This window comes from Equus caballus, chromosome 25 (genome assembly GCF_041296265.1).
Source record: "Equus caballus isolate H_3958 breed thoroughbred chromosome 25, TB-T2T, whole genome shotgun sequence".
NCBI classification, from domain to species: Eukaryota; Metazoa; Chordata; class Mammalia; order Perissodactyla; family Equidae; genus Equus; species Equus caballus.
Genome location: NC_091708.1, coordinates 34962482 through 34986370, shown reverse-complemented (window position 1 = coordinate 34986370; position 23889 = coordinate 34962482). Strand labels below are relative to the sequence as shown.

Sequence of the window (23889 nt, the reverse complement as noted above, 5' to 3'; positions counted from 1 at the left end):
TCTGTGGGTTTCAGCGTTCAGCATTTGATGTGCATATATAGTCATGTAATTACCTTGTTTCTTGTATGACTTACTAAACTGAGTATGTGGAAACTCCCAGTCTCAACATTTTTTAGAAAAGAAACCTCCCAATTTCTGCTGGGATACGAGAAGGACAGTATTCCAGTAGTCTAGAGTGAAAAGAATTTTGGGATCTAACTTCTGCTGAAATAGTTTACTTCCCTTTCACTCCCAGATCAAGAGGTTCCAAAGGTTTCCAGTTTCTGAGTCTTTTGAGGATTCTTTGGTGTTGACAAGATTGATTTCTTTTATTTTATATACTGCCAGTTTAGGATTCAGCTTTTCCATGTCTGTTAACTCAGTTATCATTGTCAAAGGAAAATTGTACCACACATAGTTAAATAGGCAAGGAAGATTTTATTCACAACCATTGCAATAGGGGGAGAGATTGAACTCAACCCCACTGAAACAAAAGGCAGGAGAACTTTTTAGAGCTGAGGTGAGTTAAAGGAAAAGTACTGGAGAAGATTGGTCAATGTGATTAGGCCATCTGTATTTGCTAATTGGCATCCATTGAAGTTAGGCTCCTATCCTGCCACAGAGACTGGGAGATGGGTATGCTTTCTTGATGATTATATTTCAAAGATATAGCTCCCAGGTCCTTGAGAAAAATCATTCCTAGGTTGAAAAACTAGAAAGAGACTGGGAGAAGATTTACATTTCAAAGGAGCAGAAATGAGTTTTTTAAAGTAAATCTCTAAGAAAATGGAGGTCAGAGGTCCATAGTCAGGAAGCAACCATCTGAAGTTTAGTCAAGTCAAGGGTGATGTTAAGACTTGATCTTGATAATCACCCCTTCATCCATGCGGTTTTCCACTTTTGAAATTTTGTTACCATTGCTTTTTTTTGTTACCACTTCCTTTCCGCTCTTCTCTGTCCTTATGGGTTTTATGTCTTTTTAAAAATCACTTTAATTTTAGTAGGGTTTTAGGAGATAGTGAAACTAGATGCATGGCTTTAATATAACACCTTTAACCAGAGGTATGAAATTCTTTATGACATAGAAAAAGAAGTAAAGCTTCCAAATGTGTTTTAATGAAACCATCACTGTACTAATTTGGTCTGTTATGAGATATAGAGAGGAAAATGGGCAGTTATGAGTGTTAGCTGTAACATTAACAAGGCTCCATGGAACTCTGTCTCATGACTGCCTATCTGCAGATGCCCAAAGTGGAGCCCTGTTCAGCCTCCTGGTATTAGCCTGAGAGCCAGCAGCTTCTTGTTTCTGAGTCTTGGTTCAGGTTTCAAAATAAAAATACAAAATACTTCAAAATTCCTGAAGACCTGGGTTGAGTGAGGTCAGAGCACCATGTGTCCTAGATCATCTTAAGTACTTAGTATAGACCCTCTTCTCTCTGGTCTTCTGTGTTCCAGCTGATGAACATAACTTTGATACTCCAAACTCTTCCTCAGATCTGGCCTTGGCTTGGCTTTGCCATCCTTTGTTGATCTCTTGGGTTCCTCATCTGGAATCCTATTATCTCTCTCTCTTTCTGTTTCTCCCTTTTCCACCCTAAACTTGTTTTAAACCTCAGTTTAGCAATCTGACTTTTTCTTCCCGTGAATTGCTATCTGTATTTATTATTTTTTTAAGTTGAGGTATAATTGACATACAACATTATATTAGTTTCAAGTATACAACATGATTCAATATTTGTATATATTGTGAAATGATCACTACACGTCTAGTTAATGTCCATCAGCATACATAGTTACAGAATTTTTGTATTTATTATTCTCAACTCTGAACGTTGATTCCTATTAATCCCATCACAAAGGATGTCAAGAAGAATCTGAGCTCTTCTTCCCTTCCTCCAAAATTCAGGATATTTATAAACAGTTTGTGGCTGGCAGGTCCTGCCTTTAGAAAACTCTCCCCAACATGTTCAAGCCAGCTCTTACCTGTTGGCAGACAGAGTAGATGAAGAAGAAGTGGATATAAGTAAAGGGACTTCATCACTCTGATGTGACTGAGGCAGAAGTTGCCCCAAGGTTCTGGAAGCACCTCACTATTGTGTCTAGGATCTACAGAGTTTTCTGAGGCTATAGACAGGATGAAGGATGAGAAACCTTTTAGGGAAAAGAAGAACCAAAGGATAGGGCAAGAGATATTATCACAAGACCCTTGAGTAGAGAAAAAGAGGACAAAGGTAAAAATCTGGGCTTAAAGGGCCCAGCCCGGTGGTGCAGCGGTTAAGTTCGCATGTTCCACTTCTCAGTGGTCCGGGGTTCGCTGGTTTGGATCCCGGGTGTGGACATGGCACCGCTTGGCAAAAGCCATGCTGTGGTAGGCATCCCACGTATAAAGTAGAGGAAGATGGGCATGGATGTTAGCTCAGGGCCAGTCTTCCTCAGCAAAAAGAGTAGGATTGGCAGCAGTTAGCTCAGGGTTAATATTCCTTAAAACAACAAAAAAAAGGAAACATGAAGTCTTTATGTTCAGGAGTTTACATCTTTATATCTTAGCCAGGTTCAAACTTTACTAATTTACTAAGATTGTATTTGAAGGAGGCACCAGGAAGGAGGAATCATCCATTTCCTCTTAAAAGGAATATGAAACTCCCTGAGTTAGAACAGAATTACTAGAGCTTTGTCACAAACTTTCAGTGAAATTGCCTGGATCATACCTGTTTTGAGTCATTTCAAATTGCCTGTTACCAAAAGTGTCCAATCCAGGTTTCCAAATCATCATTAATAATAGTGCCAGGCACTATTCCAAATGTTTTATGTGCACTTTCAAATTAAATCCACAACATAGCCCTAATAAATCGATGTTATTATTATGATTTTAACTATGAGACAACAAAAGTATACATTATTGAAATGTGCAAAGGTACACACAAGTGGGACAGGTGGAATCACAACTTATTTCTGTCTAACCAGAATCCGTCTCTTAACCTGTCAACATAGAAATTATACCCTCATTAGTTCTTTCGATAATGTCTTATAGCTTTTTGTGTATAGGTCTTTCACCTATTTGGTTAAGTTTATTCCTAGGTATTTTATTCTTTCTGATGTGATTGTAAATGGGATTGTATTCTTCTTTCCTCTTTCTGCTAGTTCATAGTGTATAGTAATGCAACTGATTTTTTAAAATTGATTTTGTACCCTGCACTTTTCTGTAGTTGTTGATTATTTCTAACAGTTTTCTAGTGGATCCTTTTGGGTTTTCTATATATAGAATCATGTCATCTGCAAATAGCAAAAGTTTTCCTTCTCTCTTTCCAATTTGGATTCCTTTTATTTCTTTCTCTTGCCTAAGTGCTTTGGCCAAAACCTCCAGTACTATGTTGAATAGGTGTGGTGAGAGTGGGCACCCTTGTCTTGTTCCTGTTCTCAGAGGGATGGTTTTCAGTTTTTCACCATTGAGTATGATGTCGGCTGTGGGTTTGTCATATATGGACTTTATTACGTTGAGGTACTTTCCTTCTGTACCCATTTTATTGAGTGTTTTTATCATAAATGGATTTTAGTTCTTGTCAAATGCTTTCCCTGCATCTATTGAGATGATCATGTAATTCTTATTCCTCAGTTTTTAAATGTGGTATGTCACATTGATCGATTTGCAGATGTTGAACCATCCCTGTGTCCCTGGAATAAATTCCACTTGATCGTGGTATATGATCCTTTTAATGTATTGCTGTATTTGGTTTGCCAATATTTTGCTGAGGATTTTTGCATCTAAGTTCATAAGTGATATTGGCTTGTAGTTTTCCTTCTTTGTGTTGTCCTTGTCTGGTTTTGATATCAGGGTAATGTTGGACTCATAGAATGAGTTAGGAAGTATTCCATCCTCTTCAATTTTTTGAAATATTTTGAGAAGGATAGGTATTATATCTTCTATGAATGTTTGGTAGAATTCTCCAGAGAAGCCATCTGGTCCTGGACTTTTGTTTTTTGGGAGGTTTTCGATTGCTGTTTCAGACATTTGCTAAAATACACAGGAAATAACAAACAGTAAACTATTATTGAAGTAGCAAAAACAGGATGCATACCAATAGAGAGAGAAGGGAAACTGGAGAAAGTTTGGCTAAGCTTATTGGCCAGAAAGTACCAAGGTGGCCAGATTAGACAGTGCACCTAGAGCAGGCCAGCTGGGTCATTAGGGAAAATTATGTAATATCTGAGAACTCTCAAACATTCATCTGTGGAGAGTGTCTCTCTGTGACATGTGCCAGTGTTTTTTCATTGGCACTCCTGATTTAGATAAGCCATGACTTCAGCATTTCTCTCATTGGAATTGCTCAGGATGAGTGATAGTTGAATCCTTCTCTTAAAGTCGTTGATTTAATGAAGTAAAACACCTAATGTGCTCAGAACATTGTCTGGCATTTTGCAAGTCCTCAGTAAACGTGGGTTATTTTATTGTTGTTTACAGACTCGTGACCTTCAGCTGCTTACACATACATACACTATTTCTTTACCACAGCGGTTAAAGACGACTCCAAGTTGTTCAAACTAAAATATAGGAATCCTTGACTCCTATGTTTCTCTCACACTCCTCTCAATTTGTCAGCAACTTTTGTAGCTTATAACTTACAATTAAATACAGTGTTCACTGAACTTTTACTACTTCCTCTGCTACCATCCTAGCCTGGCTCTATTTCTTAACCTCACTGTTGCGATAGCTCCTAGGTAGGCTCCATGCTTCCACTCAGCCCCCTTCTTCAGTCGATTTTCAATACAGAAGCCAGCGTGATCATTTTTAAAGCTGAATCATGTTAGCCTTCTGCTGAAAAACTTCTACAGATTGCACAAATAATTCACAGTGAAAATCAAATTACAAAGTTTAAAGGACATACACCCCAAGTTAGCTCTAAAGTTATCTCCTACTGCTTTTCTACATGCTTACCCCCTTCAGTCACTCTAGTCTCCTTTTTGTTCCTGGGACATAGCTGGCACTGTCACATTTCAGAGCTTTGCAGCTGCTGTTGCCTCTCCCTGAAATGTTTTTCCTGCAAATATCCCCATGGCTTCCCAATCCCCTTGGTTGTTTGTTCTTAACGTGGGATGAAAAATATTTAAGGTAAACAATGTGTGGGGCATGTGTGTGTGTGTGTGTGTGTCTTAACATAGAAAATGATCAAATAGGAGGAAAAAATAGATCATATGCATGATTGCTTTAGATATACTTTTATAGGTTTACAAAAATATGAGAAGATGCATAGTGGTAAAATCTAGAGATTCAGAATTAGTTTTGAATTTGAATCTTGTTTCTGCTATTTACTTGATGTATGACTTTAGCAAATTACTTTAAGTCTCTATATCTGTTTCCTCATCGGAAAAAACAATAGGAATAAAAATAGCTTATACTTTGTACGGTTGTTGTGAGGATTAAACAAAGTAGTGCCCATGTAAGATGAGTGCTTAATTACTGACTCACACTCACATTATTCAAAGCATAGACAAATATTCCATCTAAAAAATCTTTGTAAACTCATAATAAGGTTAATTTGACCATTAGAGCATTGGAGTGTGAGGGCTGAGGTCGTTTTAATATTCAGATTCGTTTCCTTTGAGAACATGTTCAAATACCTGTTCAGGGAAAAAGCTATTGGCAATGATGGTGACAGGAAGGAGAAGATAGTCGTATCAAATATTTACTCTTTTGCTGGAGCCATTCTAAATGCTTTAAGTATCATTAAAACCTCATAAATATCTTATGGGGTAATTGTTAGTATAACCTATTTACTGATGAGAAAACTGAAGTTTCAAGATATTTAATAACCTTCCTGATGTTAACCAGCTGGAAAATAGGCCTGTAATTGTTGCGAGAAGGAATGAATAAATAAATGGTCATTCATTGAACTGCTATAAAAAAATCCCTTTCCAATGTGTCCATTATCAATGTCTGGATGAAGAATTTAAAACACTTTGTGGGCATGAGGATATTTGAATCAATGTTGTTCATGATAGCAAAGATTTAGAGGACATCTAGGGAAACATTTTAAGTCAAGCGTGCTAACTAAAAAAATTGCATGTATAGGAAAAAAAACAGTGATATGTATGCCACAGTATTATTGAAGTAAACAGAAGAAAAACACACACAAACAAAGCAATAATGTATTTTTTTCATGGCTATGTGTATAGGTAAACAAACAAATGGATAATGGCATGGAAGGACATATACTTGCTTAATGATTGGGCATCAAAGATGTGGGAACGTAACAGGTTTATGGAATTAGAAGAAAAATAAGTACAAAGTAAATTAAAAAATAAGGATTTGTATGGACTAATACTGATAGTTTGGTGTTCACTAAGGAGCATGAGCTTCTAAACAAGTCTCTCTGAAATCAAAACAAGCATATCAACAAAACTTTGTTGGCCTGGGTTCATTATTCCTCTGACTTCCCTGTTGATCTTTTTACCAAGCTCATTTTTTGGCAAGAAAGTTCAGAGATAAAGCTTTACATGACATAACTGAAAATTTGTTTTCATATAGACAGAGAAAAGTAAAACCACCTTTTCTGAAATAAATAAATTCTCCACCTAAACCCTGTGAATCTATATCTCTTTATGTAGCTTTATTTTTCTTTATAAAATGTAGAGCTATCTGATGATAGATCATAGATAGATAGATGACATAGATAAATGATAGATAGATAGACAGATAGATAAATAGATAATAGATAGGTAAGCTACATAGATTGATGGATAGATAGCTACCTGATGATAGACAGATAGAAAATGGATAGAAGATAGATAACAAATTGATAGATAGATAGATGATAGATGACAGATAAGTAAGATATATACACAGATGGATAAGTACCTGGTGATAGATAGTCAGATAATTGATAGATGAGAGATAGATAGATAATTGATAGATGAGAGATGGATAAATAATTGATAGATGATAGGTAGTTGATTAATAGATAGATCCTGCATTAGAATGTAAGATCTACAAAGCCAGACCTTTCTTGCTTTATTCACAGTTGTGTCCTCACTCCCAGAAGAGTATTTTTCACAGAGCAGTGCTAATAAACAATTGTTTTTAAGATTTAGTAGTAAACTGAACCAGGGAGTTTCAACTCTGTTCCTGAAAGAAAATTCTTCCTCCCAAGTCCATGCTATCAACACAAGAAGCCTGTGAAGTCTTAGAGTTTGGAGGGAGGGCAGCATCGAGGACCACAAAGCTGACATTTACCCACTTGTTAGCTAATCATGATCCTATGGGTGGAAAGTCAAGGTAGGAAGAAGCATAAACTTGTTGGCTTGTTTGTGATTACAGTTATAAAAGAGATGTGTTTTAAATGATAGGATCTTCTCTATTTTTGCTGGCTCTGTGATCATGGAAAAAGTCAACCAAACCAGCAGTATCTGAATTCATCCTCCCGGGAACCTGCTCATCATCCTGGCTGTCCTACTCTGACCCCCAGCTCCAGACCCCCATGTATTTCTTCCTGAATGTTCTGTCTTTCACTGATATTTGCTTAACAACAACCATTCTCCCCAAGATGCTGGTGAACTTCCTGTCAGAGAAGACCATCTCCTATGCTGGATGTCTGACACACATGTATTTTATGTATGCTTTGGGAAAAACTGACAGCTGACTTCTGGCATTCATGGCCTTTGATTGCTCTATGGCTATCTGTGACCCTTTCTACAATGTCACCACCATGAGCCACCACTATTGTGTCCTGCTATTGGTCTTCTCCTGCTCATTTCCTTATCTACATTCACTCCTACACACACTTCTGCTGAAACTTCTCACCTTCTGTGACTCTAATGTTATCCACTACTTCCTCTGTGACATCAACCCTCTGCTGAAATTGCCCTCCTCCTCCACATTTGCCAGTGATATCACAATAAAGACAGAAATGGGATTTTGGTGACCCCCCCCTTTCTATGCTTTGCTTTCTCTTATGTCCTAATCCTCATTGCGTTTCTCAGGATCTCCTCAGCTTCTGGGAAATGCAAAGCCTTCTCTGACAGAGGTTCCAACTTTGCTGTGGTGATCCCGTTTCATGGAAGCATCTTCTACGTCATTTCAGCCTTTGTCCAGCTTCACTGTGAGGGACCACGTAACAACAATTGTATACACAGTTCTGTCCTCCCTGCTAAGCCTTTTATCTATAGTCTGAGAAACAAAGACGTGAATAGAAGCATGCGGAAGATGATGAGCGGAGAAAATCCTAGTCAGGACCTCTGTGACCATGTTCATGAGCATCTCTGCTCCTCTGGACCCCATTTCTGCTGGTTCCTGATACAATAAACCCTGTAAGTCAGCAGATACAACTCATGTGTCATGGATGTTGGGTTGTATCCATTCATTTATTTTCATGTAACTGTCCCATTGAGACTTTATTGTGATTTACTAATTGGCTCAAGGTTTACCAAAATCTTGACTTCCAGTTTTCATGTATCTGCCTCTCTCTTCCCATCTTCCTCTTCTCCAGGAAACCACATCTTTTTCATTCCCTCTAAGAGCTGTTGAAACCTTTGTTTTCCACAATATTTCATGGAACTAATTTATATCTGTTCAATGACTTTTGATTCTCTTAATATCCTTCTTATTTTAATGAACTTCTGTAGTCAGCTTTCCTAGTTTTTGAAAGCCATTGCAGAAACTTAGGAAGACAGACACAGAGACAGAGAGGTTGAGTGAGGTCCGAATTTGCATTCCAATAAGTCCCTATGTGATGCTGACATAATGATTTAGAAACAATACTCTGAGAATCACTAGTCTATCATATATTAAGACCTAATATAGACCTATGGTAATTAGGACTATATGGGTATTGGTGAAGAACTAGACAAACAAGACAAATGCGACAAGACAGAGAACGCGGAAGCATATCCACACGCTGGCATACACTTGAGTACAAATGAGGCACTAGAGAACATCTTTTCAAAAATGGAGCTAAGACAGTTGGGAATCCACATGGTAAAATGAAATTGGGCCCCTACCATAAACCATATGCAAATATTAACTCCTGATGAATTATAAACTTACATATGAAAACCAAAAACTATTAATTTTTTAGAAAATAATGTAGGAGAATATCTTTGTCTCCTTGAAGTAAGAAAATATTTCTCAAACAAGACACAGAGAGAAGGCACTAACCATAAAAGAAAAGAATAGCAATTGGACTATGTCAAAATTAAATACTTCCTTTCTGTTTATCAAAAGATATTGTAGAGGAAAAAGACAAATAACAGAATGTTAAAACGTGTTTGAAATTTATAAAACAATGGAAAGAAATACACTCACTAAGAATACATAAAGATCCCTAGAAATCAGTAAGTAAAAGACAGACAAAGCTGGAGTGGGAGGGAAACTATGAAAAAGAATTAAACAAACATTTCACCAAAAAGAAGGAAATCCACATGACCAATAATCATATGAAAAGATGCTAGGTTTCATTAATAACCAGAGAAATTCAAATTAAATCACAATGGAAACCCACTGCATACCCACCAGATACACAAGTGTGGGCAAGGATGTGGAGAAAGGGAACCCTTGTGCACTGTTGGTGGGTATGAATATTGATGCAGCTACTATGGAGAACAGCACGGAGGGTCCTCAAAAAATTAAAATAAAATGCGTATAGAAGGAAAATACTTCAACATAATAAAGGCCATATATGACAAACCCACAGCAAATATCATTCTCAATGGAGAAAAACTGAAAGCTATCCCTGTAAGAACAGGAACCAGACAAGGATGCCCACTGTCACCACTCTTATTTAACATAGTATTGGAAGTCCTAGCCAGAGCAATCAGGCAAGAAAAAGAAATAAAAGGGATCCACATTGGAAAAGAAGAAGTGAAACTGTCACTCTTTGCAGACGACATGATTTTATATCTAGAAAACCCTAAAGAGTCCACTAAAAAACTTTTAGAAACAATAAAGGGATACAGTCAAGTTACGGGATACAAAATCAACATACAAAAGTCAGTTGCGTTTCTATACACTAACAACAAAGTAGCAGAAAGAGAAATTATAGGATACAGCAATCCTAATTCTGGGTATATATTCAAAGGAAATAAAATCGTTAGCTCAGAGATAACTACACCCTCACATTCATTTCAGCTTTATTCATAGTAGCCAAGACATAGAAATGACCTAAGTGTCTATAATGGATGAATGATAAAGAAAATAGGAAATATATATATAATGGAATACTATTCAGCCATAAAAAGGAAGGAAATCCTGCTATTTGCAACAATGTGGACGAAACTTGAGGACATTTTGCTAAGTGTAATAAGACAGAAAAAGACAAACACTGTATATTCTCACTTATATGTTGAATCTGAAAAACTAGAACTCATGGAAACAGAGTAGATTGGTGGTTGCCAGGAGCGAGGAGTAGGGGTTGGGAGAAACGGGTGAAGGTGGTCACAGGGTACAAACTTCCTTATAAGAGGAAAAGTTCTGGAGATTTAATTTATAGCATGGTGACTATAGTTAACAAGACTTTGTGTATTTGTCTTGTATTGTATTTTTGAAAGTTGCGAAGTGAGTACATTTTAAAAGTTCTCACAACAACAAAAATGTTGCAACTTTATGAAGTAATGGATGTGTTAACTAACATTATTGTGGTAATCATTTTGCAATATATACATATACCAAATAATTGTGTTGTACACATTAAACTTACACAATGTTATGTGTCAATTATATCTCAATAAAGCTAGAAATAAATAAATACTTGTTGAATGAATGAGTAGAAAGAAGGAAAGTCGCAGGAATAGTAAGCGGAGGCGGTGGGACTCAAACCCAGGACTTTCTGTTTCTGTAGTACTTATTCTTAACATAGGGATTAAAATTAAAAAACTAAACCCAATGTTAAAGAAAAATACACACGAGTATTGTGTGAGACAGTGGTTTACACTGAGGGCAATAGTAGAATGTGTTTGTATTTCCTGTAATATAGTTGTGGATGATGTTCACCATAACACAATATTCTCTCTACAAAATTTGAAAAGACATTTTTTCTCTGGTTTCAGTGCCACGAAGAGTCGTTATCTTTATTTTTCAGATGAAGAAACAGAGACTTGTAGAGGCTAACTTGGTAAAAGCAACTTAGTGCCAAGGCCATCACTCTAATAAACATCTTCCTTAACACTAACCCTCAGCACGCTGCTCTGAGCCTAAACTCTAATATATCCTTATACCAAAGCCCCTTGATAAACATGACAATAACCTTTGCCTGACCATGTGCTTTAAACACACATAAGCTAACATTAACCAAACACACATAGAAAAAATCTAATCCACATGCCTCCCCAGACACTGGAAGGCACATACACACCATTGATCTAACCCCACTGAATCCCCTGAAAACTACAACCTCCCATATTGACTTATGACCAGCCCAGTTCTAGAAAATAGCTCGATCTGCATCTGAATCCCCAATCATAAAAATATTCAACCACATAAATGTTTGTCCACCCTTGATAACCCATAATTGGGGAAACTGAAGCATGCCATTGAGATGTTGCAGTGAGGTTAAGAAGTTCTGAGCTTAGCTCCAAATTCTAAACAGGAAGCCTCAGGGGTCCCCTTACCCTCTTGGAGTCAGCTCTGCTAACTGTGATTCTCATTCCACTTTCTCTGCTTAGAGAGATCACAGGACAAACTCCTCTGAGAGGTCATGACACCACAATTCTCTCTGCCTAATAAGGACCCCAGAGGTCAGTACAGCAGAGCTCGGACCCATGAGAAGCTGCCTGGGCTTCCACAATCAAGAGAGTCCTCGCCACTTGAGTCAGGGCACCTCTGCCTTCTGAGATACAGAGCTAGGACAGCATCATGCTCGGGACCAGATGTTAGGGAAGAAATCGTGGTTGAGGCCAGTAAAGGGAAATGTATTATCCCTTTAGGGCAGTGTATCAGTTCCTCCCTTCTCCCCTGTTCCTCTCCTTGTTAATCAGCCAAGAATTTCATGGAAGAAACATGAGAGAGCTGAGGTTTGGCTGAGAAGCAGACTTGGAGCTGATTAGGAGATGTGCACATCAGCTTCTAGAGAAATTGGAAAGCAAAAAAAAGCATCTGGATATGAAGGTGAGCTTCCATAAGCTGGCCACCTGCCTGGCTACTCCAACCCAGTTTGGTACTTGCTCCTTCCTCCCTTATAGTTTCAAATATTTCATGGATTAAGAAGCCATAGGGTGCAACTAAAATTTTCATCTGGCTTTTGGTTTTAAGTCCATCAAGTTTGACCTCTAGGCCACCTATGATGTATGTTTTAGTGGAAACAAAGCCCCATCAGTAGAAAGGAAGAAAAAAATCTATTTTATTCCCAGCCTCATTCACTCACCTGGTGCTTTTAGAACTCTTTTTCCTGATTCTCAGATCTAAAACCTTTCTTTTTTCTAGTCATCAGCATGGGTGATCTTCATGTCTACAAACTAAAGCACCTCATTAATTAACTCAAATCACTAATTTTTTGTATTCTGCATCCCTAGGCAACTCTTTCACAAATGACTCAATTTTGAATATTGATCTGTGATTGGCACGGTATCTCACTTGCTGTTCATAAAACATCAAGAATTGGCTTGTGAGCAGGTGATGGAGGACAAATGAAACCCCCATCTTTTGTCTTAAGTCCAGGGCACTCTCTGTTGCACAGTGACAACGCCACACACCAGATACACCCCAGCCATGCATGGTCAATTTTTTTCCACCTGATTTTGGTCAGTTAACATGGGTATTCGAAATTTCTAATTCTACCATCTGTACAATTCAGAAAGCTATGCAACTTCTCTTGTAATTACAAGGATAGATTCTGAACATAGGGGAAGAAAGCTTGTCATTAAAGGGGATAGAAGGGTAGTTCATTTAGGAAATCATCACAGTGAGGAAGACATTGCCTGTACATGATGGTGATAGACAATGCATATACTGAAACATGAAGTGAAGCATAAGAGTTGAGAGCATGAGCTTCAGAGTCAGTCAACTTGGGGTTTAACTCCTGATTGCTATTCACTTCCTCAGTGACCTTGAGCAAACCACTTACCCCTCTTAACCTCAGTCTCCTAATAACAACACATGCCTCGTAATCCCTTATCATAAGATTTAAAGAAGTGGTTAGCACAGGCTTGACATGTAATAAATTTTCAATAAATACTGGTGATTATTATTAACTTCAATTATTGATATCCTCAAATCATTCAACGCAGAAACAAATATTCTTTCCATAAAATCTTGCAAAATCCTGACATTTGTCTGAGAATTTGGCAGTGAGAGCTATGATACGTGAAGCACGTGAATTAATTGATTTTGAGAACATCCATGAACAGCACATAAGGGAAGATGACACTGGGATTCTTGAGGATCAACAGCTTCCGCTGAGTGTTTACATTATGCTTGTCTCTCTTCTAAGCATTTTAAGTGCATTATCTCACTAGATCCTCATGAGAATGCAGCTATTTTTGTCTAATATTACACATGAGGAAACTGAGGTTTAAAGATGTTTAGTAACCTACAACTAAAATGTAAGCATTTAATTGTTAAATGAATTAATATATACATTAATATAAATGTAAGGTTTTAAAAAATGTTTGAAAATTCCAATGTAAAAGGCCCATTCAAAGTGTGTGAGCGAATACGCTGCCTCTAAAGAAAGTATTGTAAACACTTCGATGATATGAGTATGATCATTGTAGAGATTTTTATGGTAACCAAGAATACAGACACAATCAACATCTCAAAATGTTTGAAAATCTTTGTGTAATATGTCCATTCATAAGGTATGGATGAATATGCTGTCTAAAAAATTGGTTTAAAACACTTTGCTGATCCAAGATCTCTATTGCAGTGTTTTTTGTACTAGCAAGAAATGGAAGCCACTTTGATTTCATCACTAAGTAACTAAATATGACTGAAAAAACAGATTTATATATATTTTAAAATTTAACATGTTTCTCATCGATATTTTTGGATACAACTATGAGAGCTGAATTTTAAAAGAAGGAATTGAAAAATCAACAATGCATACCCATCTTCTACAAACAGGATGTAGGATGGGGGATTAAAGAAAGGAAAATCAATATACAAAAAAGAGGTGACTTGCACAGACTGACTATAGCATGCCATGAGTTAAGGAGGATGAATCTCTTATCATGTTCCCAGAGGAGAAAAAAATTATTTTATTAAACTGGGTTCAGCACTCCTCTTAGATTTGCTCTGTTGGTTATTTTGGCCAACTCTTATCATTTTCCAGGATAATGCAAAGATCAGCATTAGAGTGGCACAACTGAATTTTCTTTGATGGGGGTGTGTGTCCTGTGACCACCCTGTATGAAATACCTCCACCCCTGTTCCCTATCCATCTCCACCCCTTATATATTACTTTATTTTGTTCACAAAATTTATCCCTACCTGATATTATATTATGCATTTTGTTTCTTGACAATCTGTCTCCCCAACCACAACATGAGCTTCATAAATGCACATTTTTATTGCTGTGTCCCCCACAGGTGAACAGAGTTTTTACAGAATAGGAACTAATGAACTTGAATCAGAGAGGTCCGCCACTGATGATTTCTAAAGGAAAACTCTTATTCTATGCCTCCAGCTTTCAATATCAGGTCCTGGTGATGCCCATGGATTTGGGAAGGGAGGACCACATCAAGGACCGTGAGGTCGACAAGCTGTCTTGGCACAACAGCTAATTAGGAGCAAATAGACAAAGCAAAGACTTGCTGGGTTCTCATGATTTGGGTTAAGGAACAGAAGCATGTTAAATAATGAAACTTCTTGTATATAACTAGACCCAAGTCAATGGAAAGAGGTAATCAAACCAAACTCAGTATCTCTGAGTTCATCCTCCTGGGACTCTCCTCCCGGCCTGAGGACCAGAAGCCTCTCTTTATCCTCTTCCTAGTCATATACATGGTCACCATAACAGGGAACCTACTCATTATCCTGGCCATCTGCTCTGACCCCCAGCTCCACACCCCCATGTATTTCTTCTTGAGTTGCCTGTCTTTCACTGACATTTGCTTCACGACAACCGTTGTCCCCAGGATGCTAGTGAACTTCCTGTCAAAGAAGACCATCTCCTATGCTGGGTGTCTGACACAGATGTATTTTATTTATGCTTTGGGCAACTCTGACAGCTTCCTTCTGGCAGTCATGGCCTTTGACCGCTATGTGGCTATCTGCAATCCCTTCCACTATGTCACCACCATGAGCTACCACCGCTGTGTCTTGCTGGTGGCCTTCTCTTGCTCATTTCCTCACTTCCATTCACTCCTACACACACTTTTGCTGAATCATCTCACCTTCTGTGACTCCAATGTTATCCATCACTTTCTCTGTGACCTCAGTCCTCTGATGAAATTATCCTGCTCCTCCACATTTGTCAATGAAATTGTGATCATGATAGAAGGATCTGTTGTTTTGGTGACTCCCTTTCTCTTCATTGCTTTCTCTTATGTACTAATCCTCATTGCTGTTCTCAAAATTCCCTCGGCTGCTGGGAAACGTAAAGCCTTCTCCACCTGTGGTTCTCACCTCACTGTGGTAACCCTCTTTTATGGAAGTATCTTCTATGTCTATTTACAGCCCCTGTCCACCTATTCTTTCAAGGACCACATAGCAACAATTGTCTACACAGTTTTGTCCTCCATGCTAAACCCTTTTATCTATAGCCTGAGAAATAAAGACCTGAAACAGGGCCTGAGGAAGCTTATGGGGAAGAGGAAATCCCAGGCCACGCCCTCTTGAAAAACCCACAAGTGGAATCTGCTCCACTTGATTCTTTTTTTTTTTTTTGAGGCCCATTAGCTCTGAGCTAACATCTGCCGTCAATCCTCCTCTTTTTGCTGAGGAAGACTGGCCCTGAACTAACGTTTGTGCCCATCTTCCTCTACTTTATATGTGGGATGCCTGCCACAGCATGGGTCTCCAAGCAGTGCCATGTCTGCGCCCGGGATCCGAATCAGCAAACCCTGGGCCACCGAAGTAGAATGTGTGAACTTAACTGCTGCGCCACCAGCCAGCACCTCCACTTGATTATTGTTTCTTCTGGTTCATGGTAAATAATCAAGCTGTTGGGGGGTTAGCTTTTTTTTTTTTTGCTGAAGAAGATTGGCCCCGGGCTAACATCTGTTGCCAGTCTTTCTATTTTTGTTTGAGCAAGATTGTCACCAGGCTAACATCTGTGGCAATCCTCCTCTATTTTGCATGTGGGATGCCACCACAGCACGGCTTGATGAGCGATGTGTAGGCTTGCACCTGGGATCTGAACCTGCAAGCTCTGAGCTGCTGAAGCAGAGTTTACAAACATAATCACTACATCACTGGCCCAGCCTGAATGTTAGCATTTTTAAACCATGTGAGACACAGCTATTGTGGGTACTTACATCCATTATGATGGTCCACCCGTTGGCACTGTCTCTGCTTAAATCATAACACTCTTCCTAAGTATTCCTCCTCTTTCTTATGAAGATTCATCAGTTTCTCATCTCCCAAATACTTATTTAAATGAATCCTTTTCCCCGCAAATATTTTCTGAACAAATTTCTCTTTTTTATTAAGACATCTTCCCAAATCCTTCACATTTCAGTGTATTGCTGAAAACAATCACTTCATTTATAACTGTTGAATGTCTCTGCAATCATTTGAAGGAGGAAACAGTGGAGGGAGAGAGGGAAGAGGAGGCTTATATTTTAGCTAATTTTCTCATTTTGAGGATTTTTATAATTCCTTATTTTTCTCTTTCAAAAACACATTTTCTTGTTTAGAAATAAAGTTTTTACTTTTATAATCTTCTCTTTCTTTCCTTCGTTTATTATATTTTATTTCTTTTGAATTTCCTCTAATTTTTTTTACCATGTGATTAAAAAATGTTAATGGCCAGAAAGAGTAAGAACCAAGAGTGATAACATGATAGTTATGCATTCCACAGCAGAGATGTTGGAACTTTTCTTCCCTCCATCTATCCCTAAAGTTATATGTTTAAAAATATGTAATTTAATACTTTATTATAAAAACTTTCACTGTTAGGAGTCTCATCTATAGAAATGTTGTCATAAATGTATATTGAATATTGAGATGTTTTTTCAGTGAATCCTAGTTTATAGCAGATAAAAGTTGGCAATAACCTAAAACCCTATCATTAGAGAATGGAGAAATTAACTATGATTAATTAGACAGAATGAAACACTATGCATGCAGCGTGTCCAAAGAATAAAATGGATGTCTATTACTTCCTTGAAAAGCCATTAAGTAGCAAAATCAATATGTGGAATGAAGTGTAAAAGTATGAATTCATTATGTTAAAAGTTATATTAATATATACGAGTGTATAGTCACTGGAGTAAGAATCGAAGTTCATGGGAGGGACAAAGAGAGAGAAAATCTCTACTTTATACGCATTTGTAATGTCTGAATTTGTTCAAATAAATATTTATAGCTCATGGAATTTTATTGATAAATCAGATCACCCATGCAATGGTGAAAGACTTTCTTTCTAAGTTACCAGCTGAAGAGAAACTTTCTAGATGTTTGCATATCTGAAAAAGAAGAGTAGACCTGATTCCAACTAGTTTGCTCCAAGCCTGGGCAAAGGAGCCTAGTCATTGTCCTTGGAAACTGACAAGCCAATTCTAAAATTTAAATGGAAATGAAAATGGCCTAGAACAGCCAAGACAATCTTGAAGAAAAATCACAAAGTTGTAGGACAAACAATACCAAATTTCGAGACTTAATATAAAGATAAAATAATTAGTAAGTTATAGTATTTGTATAAAAATACGTAAATAGATCAATGTAACAGAAGAGAGAACCCAGAAATATGTCTTTATTTATATAATTACTTGATTTTTGGCAAAGTGTCAATGCAATTTAATGGGGACACATTCAACATGTTCAGCTGGAGCAACTGGATATGCACTCAGAAAACAATTAAACCTTGACCCCTTACTCGACACCACACACAAAAAATAATTCAAAGTGACTCATAGACCTAAATGTGAGGGTTAAAAGTATAGAATTTCTTGAAGTAAACAGAAGGAAATATATAAAAATGTATCTGCAACCTTGAGATGAGTGAAGAGTTCTTGGTCGGGAAACGAAAAGGGCTAACACCAAAAGAAAAATTACTAAATTGAATTTCATCAAAATAAAACTGCTGTTCACCAAAAGATACCTTAAGAAATGAGAAATATTCACAATACATATGTCTGACAAAAGACATATCCAGAATATATAAAGAACTCATACAAATCAATAAGCAAAAGCACACAACTCAATTTTTAAAAGTGCACAAAAAAACTTAACATTTTACAAAAGAAGATATTAAAGTGACAAATACCACATGTGAAAAGACACTCAACATCATTACTTGTCAGGGGAATGTGAATTACAGTGACAATGTGATACCACTGAATCTCAATAGAATGGCTACAATTAAAAAGATAATACAAAATTTTTGTAGGATTTGGAGCAACTAAAACTCTCATATAATGACGGTAAGAGTGTGAAGTTGTGCAATCACTTTGGAAAACAGTTTGGCAATTCCTAATAAAATTAAGCATATAACTACCCTCTGTTTATAAAAAAAACTTGCACAAAAAATTCATAGTAGGTTTATTTATAGTAGGACAAACTAAAAACAACCCGAATGTTCATCAATAGCAAATAGATAAACAAATCATCAGTAAAAAGGTGGACATTTAAAGATTTGTGTCATTTTGCCAGATGTAAATAATGCTTCAGTTTTAAAAGAAGTTGGACGACCTGGAGATAATGAGTGAAGGCTTTTGGGACTATTCAGCACTGGTGCACCCTATAGATTAACACCAGGCAAATGCGTGCTTCATCTGAATATACAACCTAGTGTAAGGGGAATACCTTTGGGAATTTGGGGAGGTGCAGAGGTGAGAATGAGAGGATCAGGAATGTTGCTACCTACCACCTCACAAAAGTAATCCTCATCTCACACAATTTCTTTTTGTCTTGTGAATCCAATTGACTTGAGTCCAGGATAATATTTGCATGTTCAGGCAGAAGGAGACCTTGCTGCTCAGAATTCTATTTAAATTCCTCTAAATTTGACTATGCATATTCCTAAAAGAAAGATGGAGTGGATAGTGCCTTCACCTCATTGGGCTAAATTAAGACAGACCCATAGGTGATGCTTCACTCTCTCCTGGTAGAGATGGTTCCATCATCCTTTGCCTTTCTACTCCTTTCTAGAAATGGACAAAGTGGCAGTTCTGGAGAGTCTAATCCTGCTAAATGCCTACAGAGAGCAGTATAGCTAAACCAGTGATGTCTATCCAGAGAAGTCCTCTCTTAATGAGAGGAAGTAACTGGAAAAAGCAGGAGAACTGTGGCAGTTGAAAACAGATCGCATAATGGGAGATAATGGTAGAAAAGAGAGTCATCTTTCTTTTCTTAAGAAACAACCTCAGAGCAAGACAGTAATATTCTTAGCTATTTCTCTCATATGGGATGCTGAGTCAGGGTCAGTACAAGAAGATGCCCCAGGATTCATCTTCCCCTAAGAAGGAGAAGTGGAGCAAAGCCACACTATAACAACTTCCCGAGACCTTTGTATACAATTTGGACAGAAGACATCAATCAGTTCTTTGATGACTTGCCTACATAGTAATAGATTTGCATTATCATTTTAGTCACATTTTATTGTTATGTTCATCGCGCTAATTCTCCATAGCCCTAAGAGGATTCCTGCCTTTGACCATCACTGGATACACTGAGACTGTCAGCTAGCAACTGATACATTATGTTTCTGTAAACTAGGATGACACCTGGTAAAGCAAGTACCTGGGAATGAGGGAGACACATTGTTGTCATCTGCCCTGCATGTTGGAATCCAATTTGCTCTTTTAACTATACCAGCTATGAATGTAGATAGAAAACTATACCGGCAGACATTCAAGGAATCCCAATTATGCTCAAGAGGGAAATGTTGGCATGGCAGAGTTGTCACGTATCAATGATGATTTCACTCTGGAACTTCCAAAAAAATGATTGTGGGAAGGCTTTGGATACTTAAACTGAACTGCACCTGTTAAATGAATATGTTCACCTGGCAATCTCTTGAGGGACACAACACTTTTTTGGTGCACATAGTGTCCTTGAATTAGTCTCATGACACAGATACTCATGGCAACAACACTTTGATCACATGACAATGACCCAGAGGACTCAGAGGGAGTTAGGGAATTGGGAACTTCATTAAGTGTGTTGAGTCAAGTAGAATTCACCTTCCTGGGACTCATTATTATAAATAGTCACTAGAGGGAGTCCTTTTCCAGGAAACTGGCTAAACTTGGCATTTGGCCCAGAAATATGATGAAGTAATATTTGAATGGACTATGCATTTACTGAACTGACTCAGCATCTTGCTTGTCAATAACTATCAGAGAGAACAGATACCCTCACCCAGGAAGGAACAATTGCCATGTTGATAGCAACAGCAGTTGATATATTTAAATAGCAGTGACCAGCTGTGCTAGAGGCTCAGTCAAGACGAGGTTCAATTGTGGGAACACTATGGCCAGCCTAAACTAAGGAAAGATTTTACCTGTAAGCATGGTGTTTACCGATACTTCCTCAGAGCCACAGTGTCAAAACGTAGAGAGGAATTCGGACTCTCTGTAATACAATCGGTAGAGTTTAAACAGTTCACCTGTTCCTTAATGGATCGGCCTTGAATCATCTCCATGAGAGACAGATGGGCAGTGTTCCACAATGATGCCTAAATCTTGAATTGATATAAAACTTGTTATTTGGTAGATAAAGTATAAGTCTGCCCCCAGACCAGATCAAACCTAAAGTTTACTGAGCACCAACCTTCAGTAATTACACCAGTTATGGGAAAATGTATAGTATGCGAGAAAATGGTTTTCTTGTTGGGGAGGCTAGAAAATTGGCATTGTTATAAAAAGTAATGTCGACATGTTAAGTGTTATTTAATCTGTCTGCCACAGCTGTATGGCAAAGTAAAGAATTTTTAGACTGAGTTATAAAAATTAATGAAAATGGAACACGGGTATAAAATGGTTGCCAGAATTAAAAGATCTCTTGGCAAGTCAAACTAAAATTCCCAATCGATGCAACACCTGTAGAGACTTATTGGCCAGAAAAAGAAGTAAATTTAGCTTTAGAAAAGTGATATATGCAACCCATGCCTTTTCTGAAGCCTATAAAAATGCACGTGATGATGGGGAAAAAAGGGATAGAAATAGTCCAGCTGAAAAAGGTATATTGGTAATCTTGTGAGAGAATATAGTGATAGTTGGATACGATTATTGGGAAGGAATTACACTTCTTAATTGGATGATAGAGATCCTAGTGTTGCAGAGTTTTGAAATGTCTATTGTTGTACATCAAATATTGCAGAAGTTACTATAGTAAGAATTATTTTTTAAATGCCAAAGGAATATATGGCAAGGAAGTATTGACAACTGTCAGAGGTAAACTGGAAGGAAGAATTAACAGGTGGACTATAATCATTTCTTTATTCTCCAGAAAATCTGAGGTTTTGACTTTTGGTTCCACAGCTTGCAACGGTAATTCAAAGAATGTATAGGAGTATAATGGATCTAAGATGAATTAGGATCCTCCTATGCAGTGAGTCAGCAGCTGTGCCTATTTGTTAAGAGTGACTATTGGTAACCAGTAATTGACAAGAGGCAGCTGCACACAAAAATAGGAGTTATAAATATGTCCCAGAGAGGGCTACATGCTAATCAAGATACAAAAGCCAAAGGGACCCCAGATCTGGTGGAATTCTTGATATTAAGTAGTCTGGCCAGTCCTCCCATGACCATTCACATTCTAGTGTGAAAATATTGTGGACACAGGAAGATGCACAGAGGATAAACAAGACTTCTATAATTCGGTTGAAGCACATAATGTCACCCATCATTTATCATATTGTAAAGCCATGTCAATTTGGTGCTGGGGAAGCCTCTTGTGGCTCACAAATTTGGTTGTCAGTCCCTATCTAAGATCCCACCTTGGTGGTCAGGCAGAATAGGCACTGAAAGATGAAAGTCTGAAAAGTTTGTTACGAAAAAGGAAAATTAGAGTCCAGACCCACACGTGAACATCTTAAACAAAACATCAGCAAACGAAATACAACAATATATAAAAACTAAAGTATATCATGGAATGTAGGATTTCTCTCAATAAGGCACAGTTGTTTAAACAGTCTCACTCAATCAATATAATTTACTGCATTAATAGAATAAAGAAGAAAATCAAAAGATTATCTAACAAATGTAGAAATAGCATTTGATGAAATTTAACATCAATTTATAATTAATAAAACACAAAAATAACCCAACAATTGAGAGAAAATATTTGCGAACCATATATCAGATAAGGGGTTAATATCAAAACTATACAAAGAACTCATACATCTCAACAACAAAAAAAACCAACAAATCAATTAAAAAATGGGCAAAAGATCTGAACAAAGATTTCTCCAAAGAAGATATATGGACGGCCAACAGGCATATGAAAAGACGCTCAACAGCCTTAGTTATCAGGGAAGTGCAAATCAAAACTACAATGAGATATCACCTCACTCCTGTCAGAATGACTATAATTAACAATACAGGAAACAGCAAGTGTTGGAGAAGATGTGGAGAGAAGGGAACCCTCGTACACTGCTGGTGGGAGTGTAAACTGGCACAGCCACTATGGAAAGCAGTATGGAGTATCCTCAGAAAATTAAGAATAGATCTCCCATATGATCCAGCTATCCCACTGCTGGGTATTTATCCAAAGAACTTGAAAACACAAATGCATAAAGATACATGCACCCCTATGTTCATTGCAGCATTATTCACAATAGCCAAGATTTGGAAGCAACCTAGGTGCCCCTCAAGGGACGCATGGGTAAAGAAGATGTGGTGTATATACAAATGGAATACTGCTCAGCCATAAGACATGATGAAATCCGGCCATTTGTGACAACATGGATGGACCTTAGGGGTATTATGCTAAGGGAAACAAAGCAGAGGGAGAAAGTCAAATACCATATGATCTCACTCATAAGTAGAAGATAAAAACAATCACAAACAATCACATAGCAATGGAGATTGGATTGGTGGTTATTATAGGGGAAGGGGGAGGGGAGAGAGCAAAAGGGGTGTTTAGGCTCACATGTGAGGGGATGGACTATATTTAGTTTTTGGGTGGTGAACATGATGATAGGTGGTGAATTCTACACAGAATTCAAAATATATTACGCTGTACATCTGAAAGCTATGTAATGTTATAACCCAATGCTACTGCAATAAAAAAATAAATAAAAACACAAAAATAAAAACTGTTAGAAAACTAGGAAAAAGTGGAATTTCCTTTATTTCATAAAGAGTACCAAAACTATAGCAAACATCACACTTAAAGATGAAATATTTAATGCTTGCTCTCTGGGATTTGCAACGAGTCAAGAATGCCCACTATTATAACTTCTATGTCGAAGTTCCCAGTCAATGAAGTAAGGAAAGGGGGAAAAAAAGGCATAAAGATTTCAAAGGATGAAATAACTGCTTTTGTTCACAGGTAACATTGCTATAAATTTGGTAAATCCAAAAATTTTTCACATAAATCATTTTAATTAATGTGATTTTAGCAGAGTTGCCCTGAAAGGGCATCACATCGCAACTCCCTTCACCTAACAAGGACCCCCAGAGGCCAGCAGAGCAGAGCTCAGACTCATGAGAAGCTGCCTGGGGTTCCACAAGTAAGAGTCCTTGCCACTTGAGTGAGGTCATCTCTGCCTTCTGAGATGCAGAGGTAGGGCAGCATCACACTGGGGACCAGATGTTAGAAAATGGGGTTGAGGCCAGTGAAGGGAAATGTGTTATCCCTTTAGAGCAGTGTATCAGTTC

At 37.7% G+C, this 23889-nt stretch overlaps 1 protein-coding gene, 1 long non-coding RNA gene and 1 pseudogene across 2 annotated transcripts in view; 2 read left to right on the top strand and 1 right to left on the bottom strand.

Moving 5' to 3' along the window:
* The window catches only part of LOC111770589 (uncharacterized), a 120929-nt gene that overhangs the window by 6588 nt on the left and 90452 nt on the right, over nucleotides 1–23889 (bottom strand). The gene's annotated exons all lie outside the window — the stretch shown is intronic.
* Nucleotides 7397–8206, top strand: OR1L31P (olfactory receptor family 1 subfamily L member 31, pseudogene; annotated as a pseudogene).
* On the top strand, nucleotides 14792–15739 carry LOC100071311 (olfactory receptor 1L8-like). Its single transcript, XM_023628817.2, has one exon. It carries the CDS (start codon nucleotides 14792–14794, stop codon nucleotides 15737–15739), a length of 948 nt encoding a protein of 315 aa, XP_023484585.1.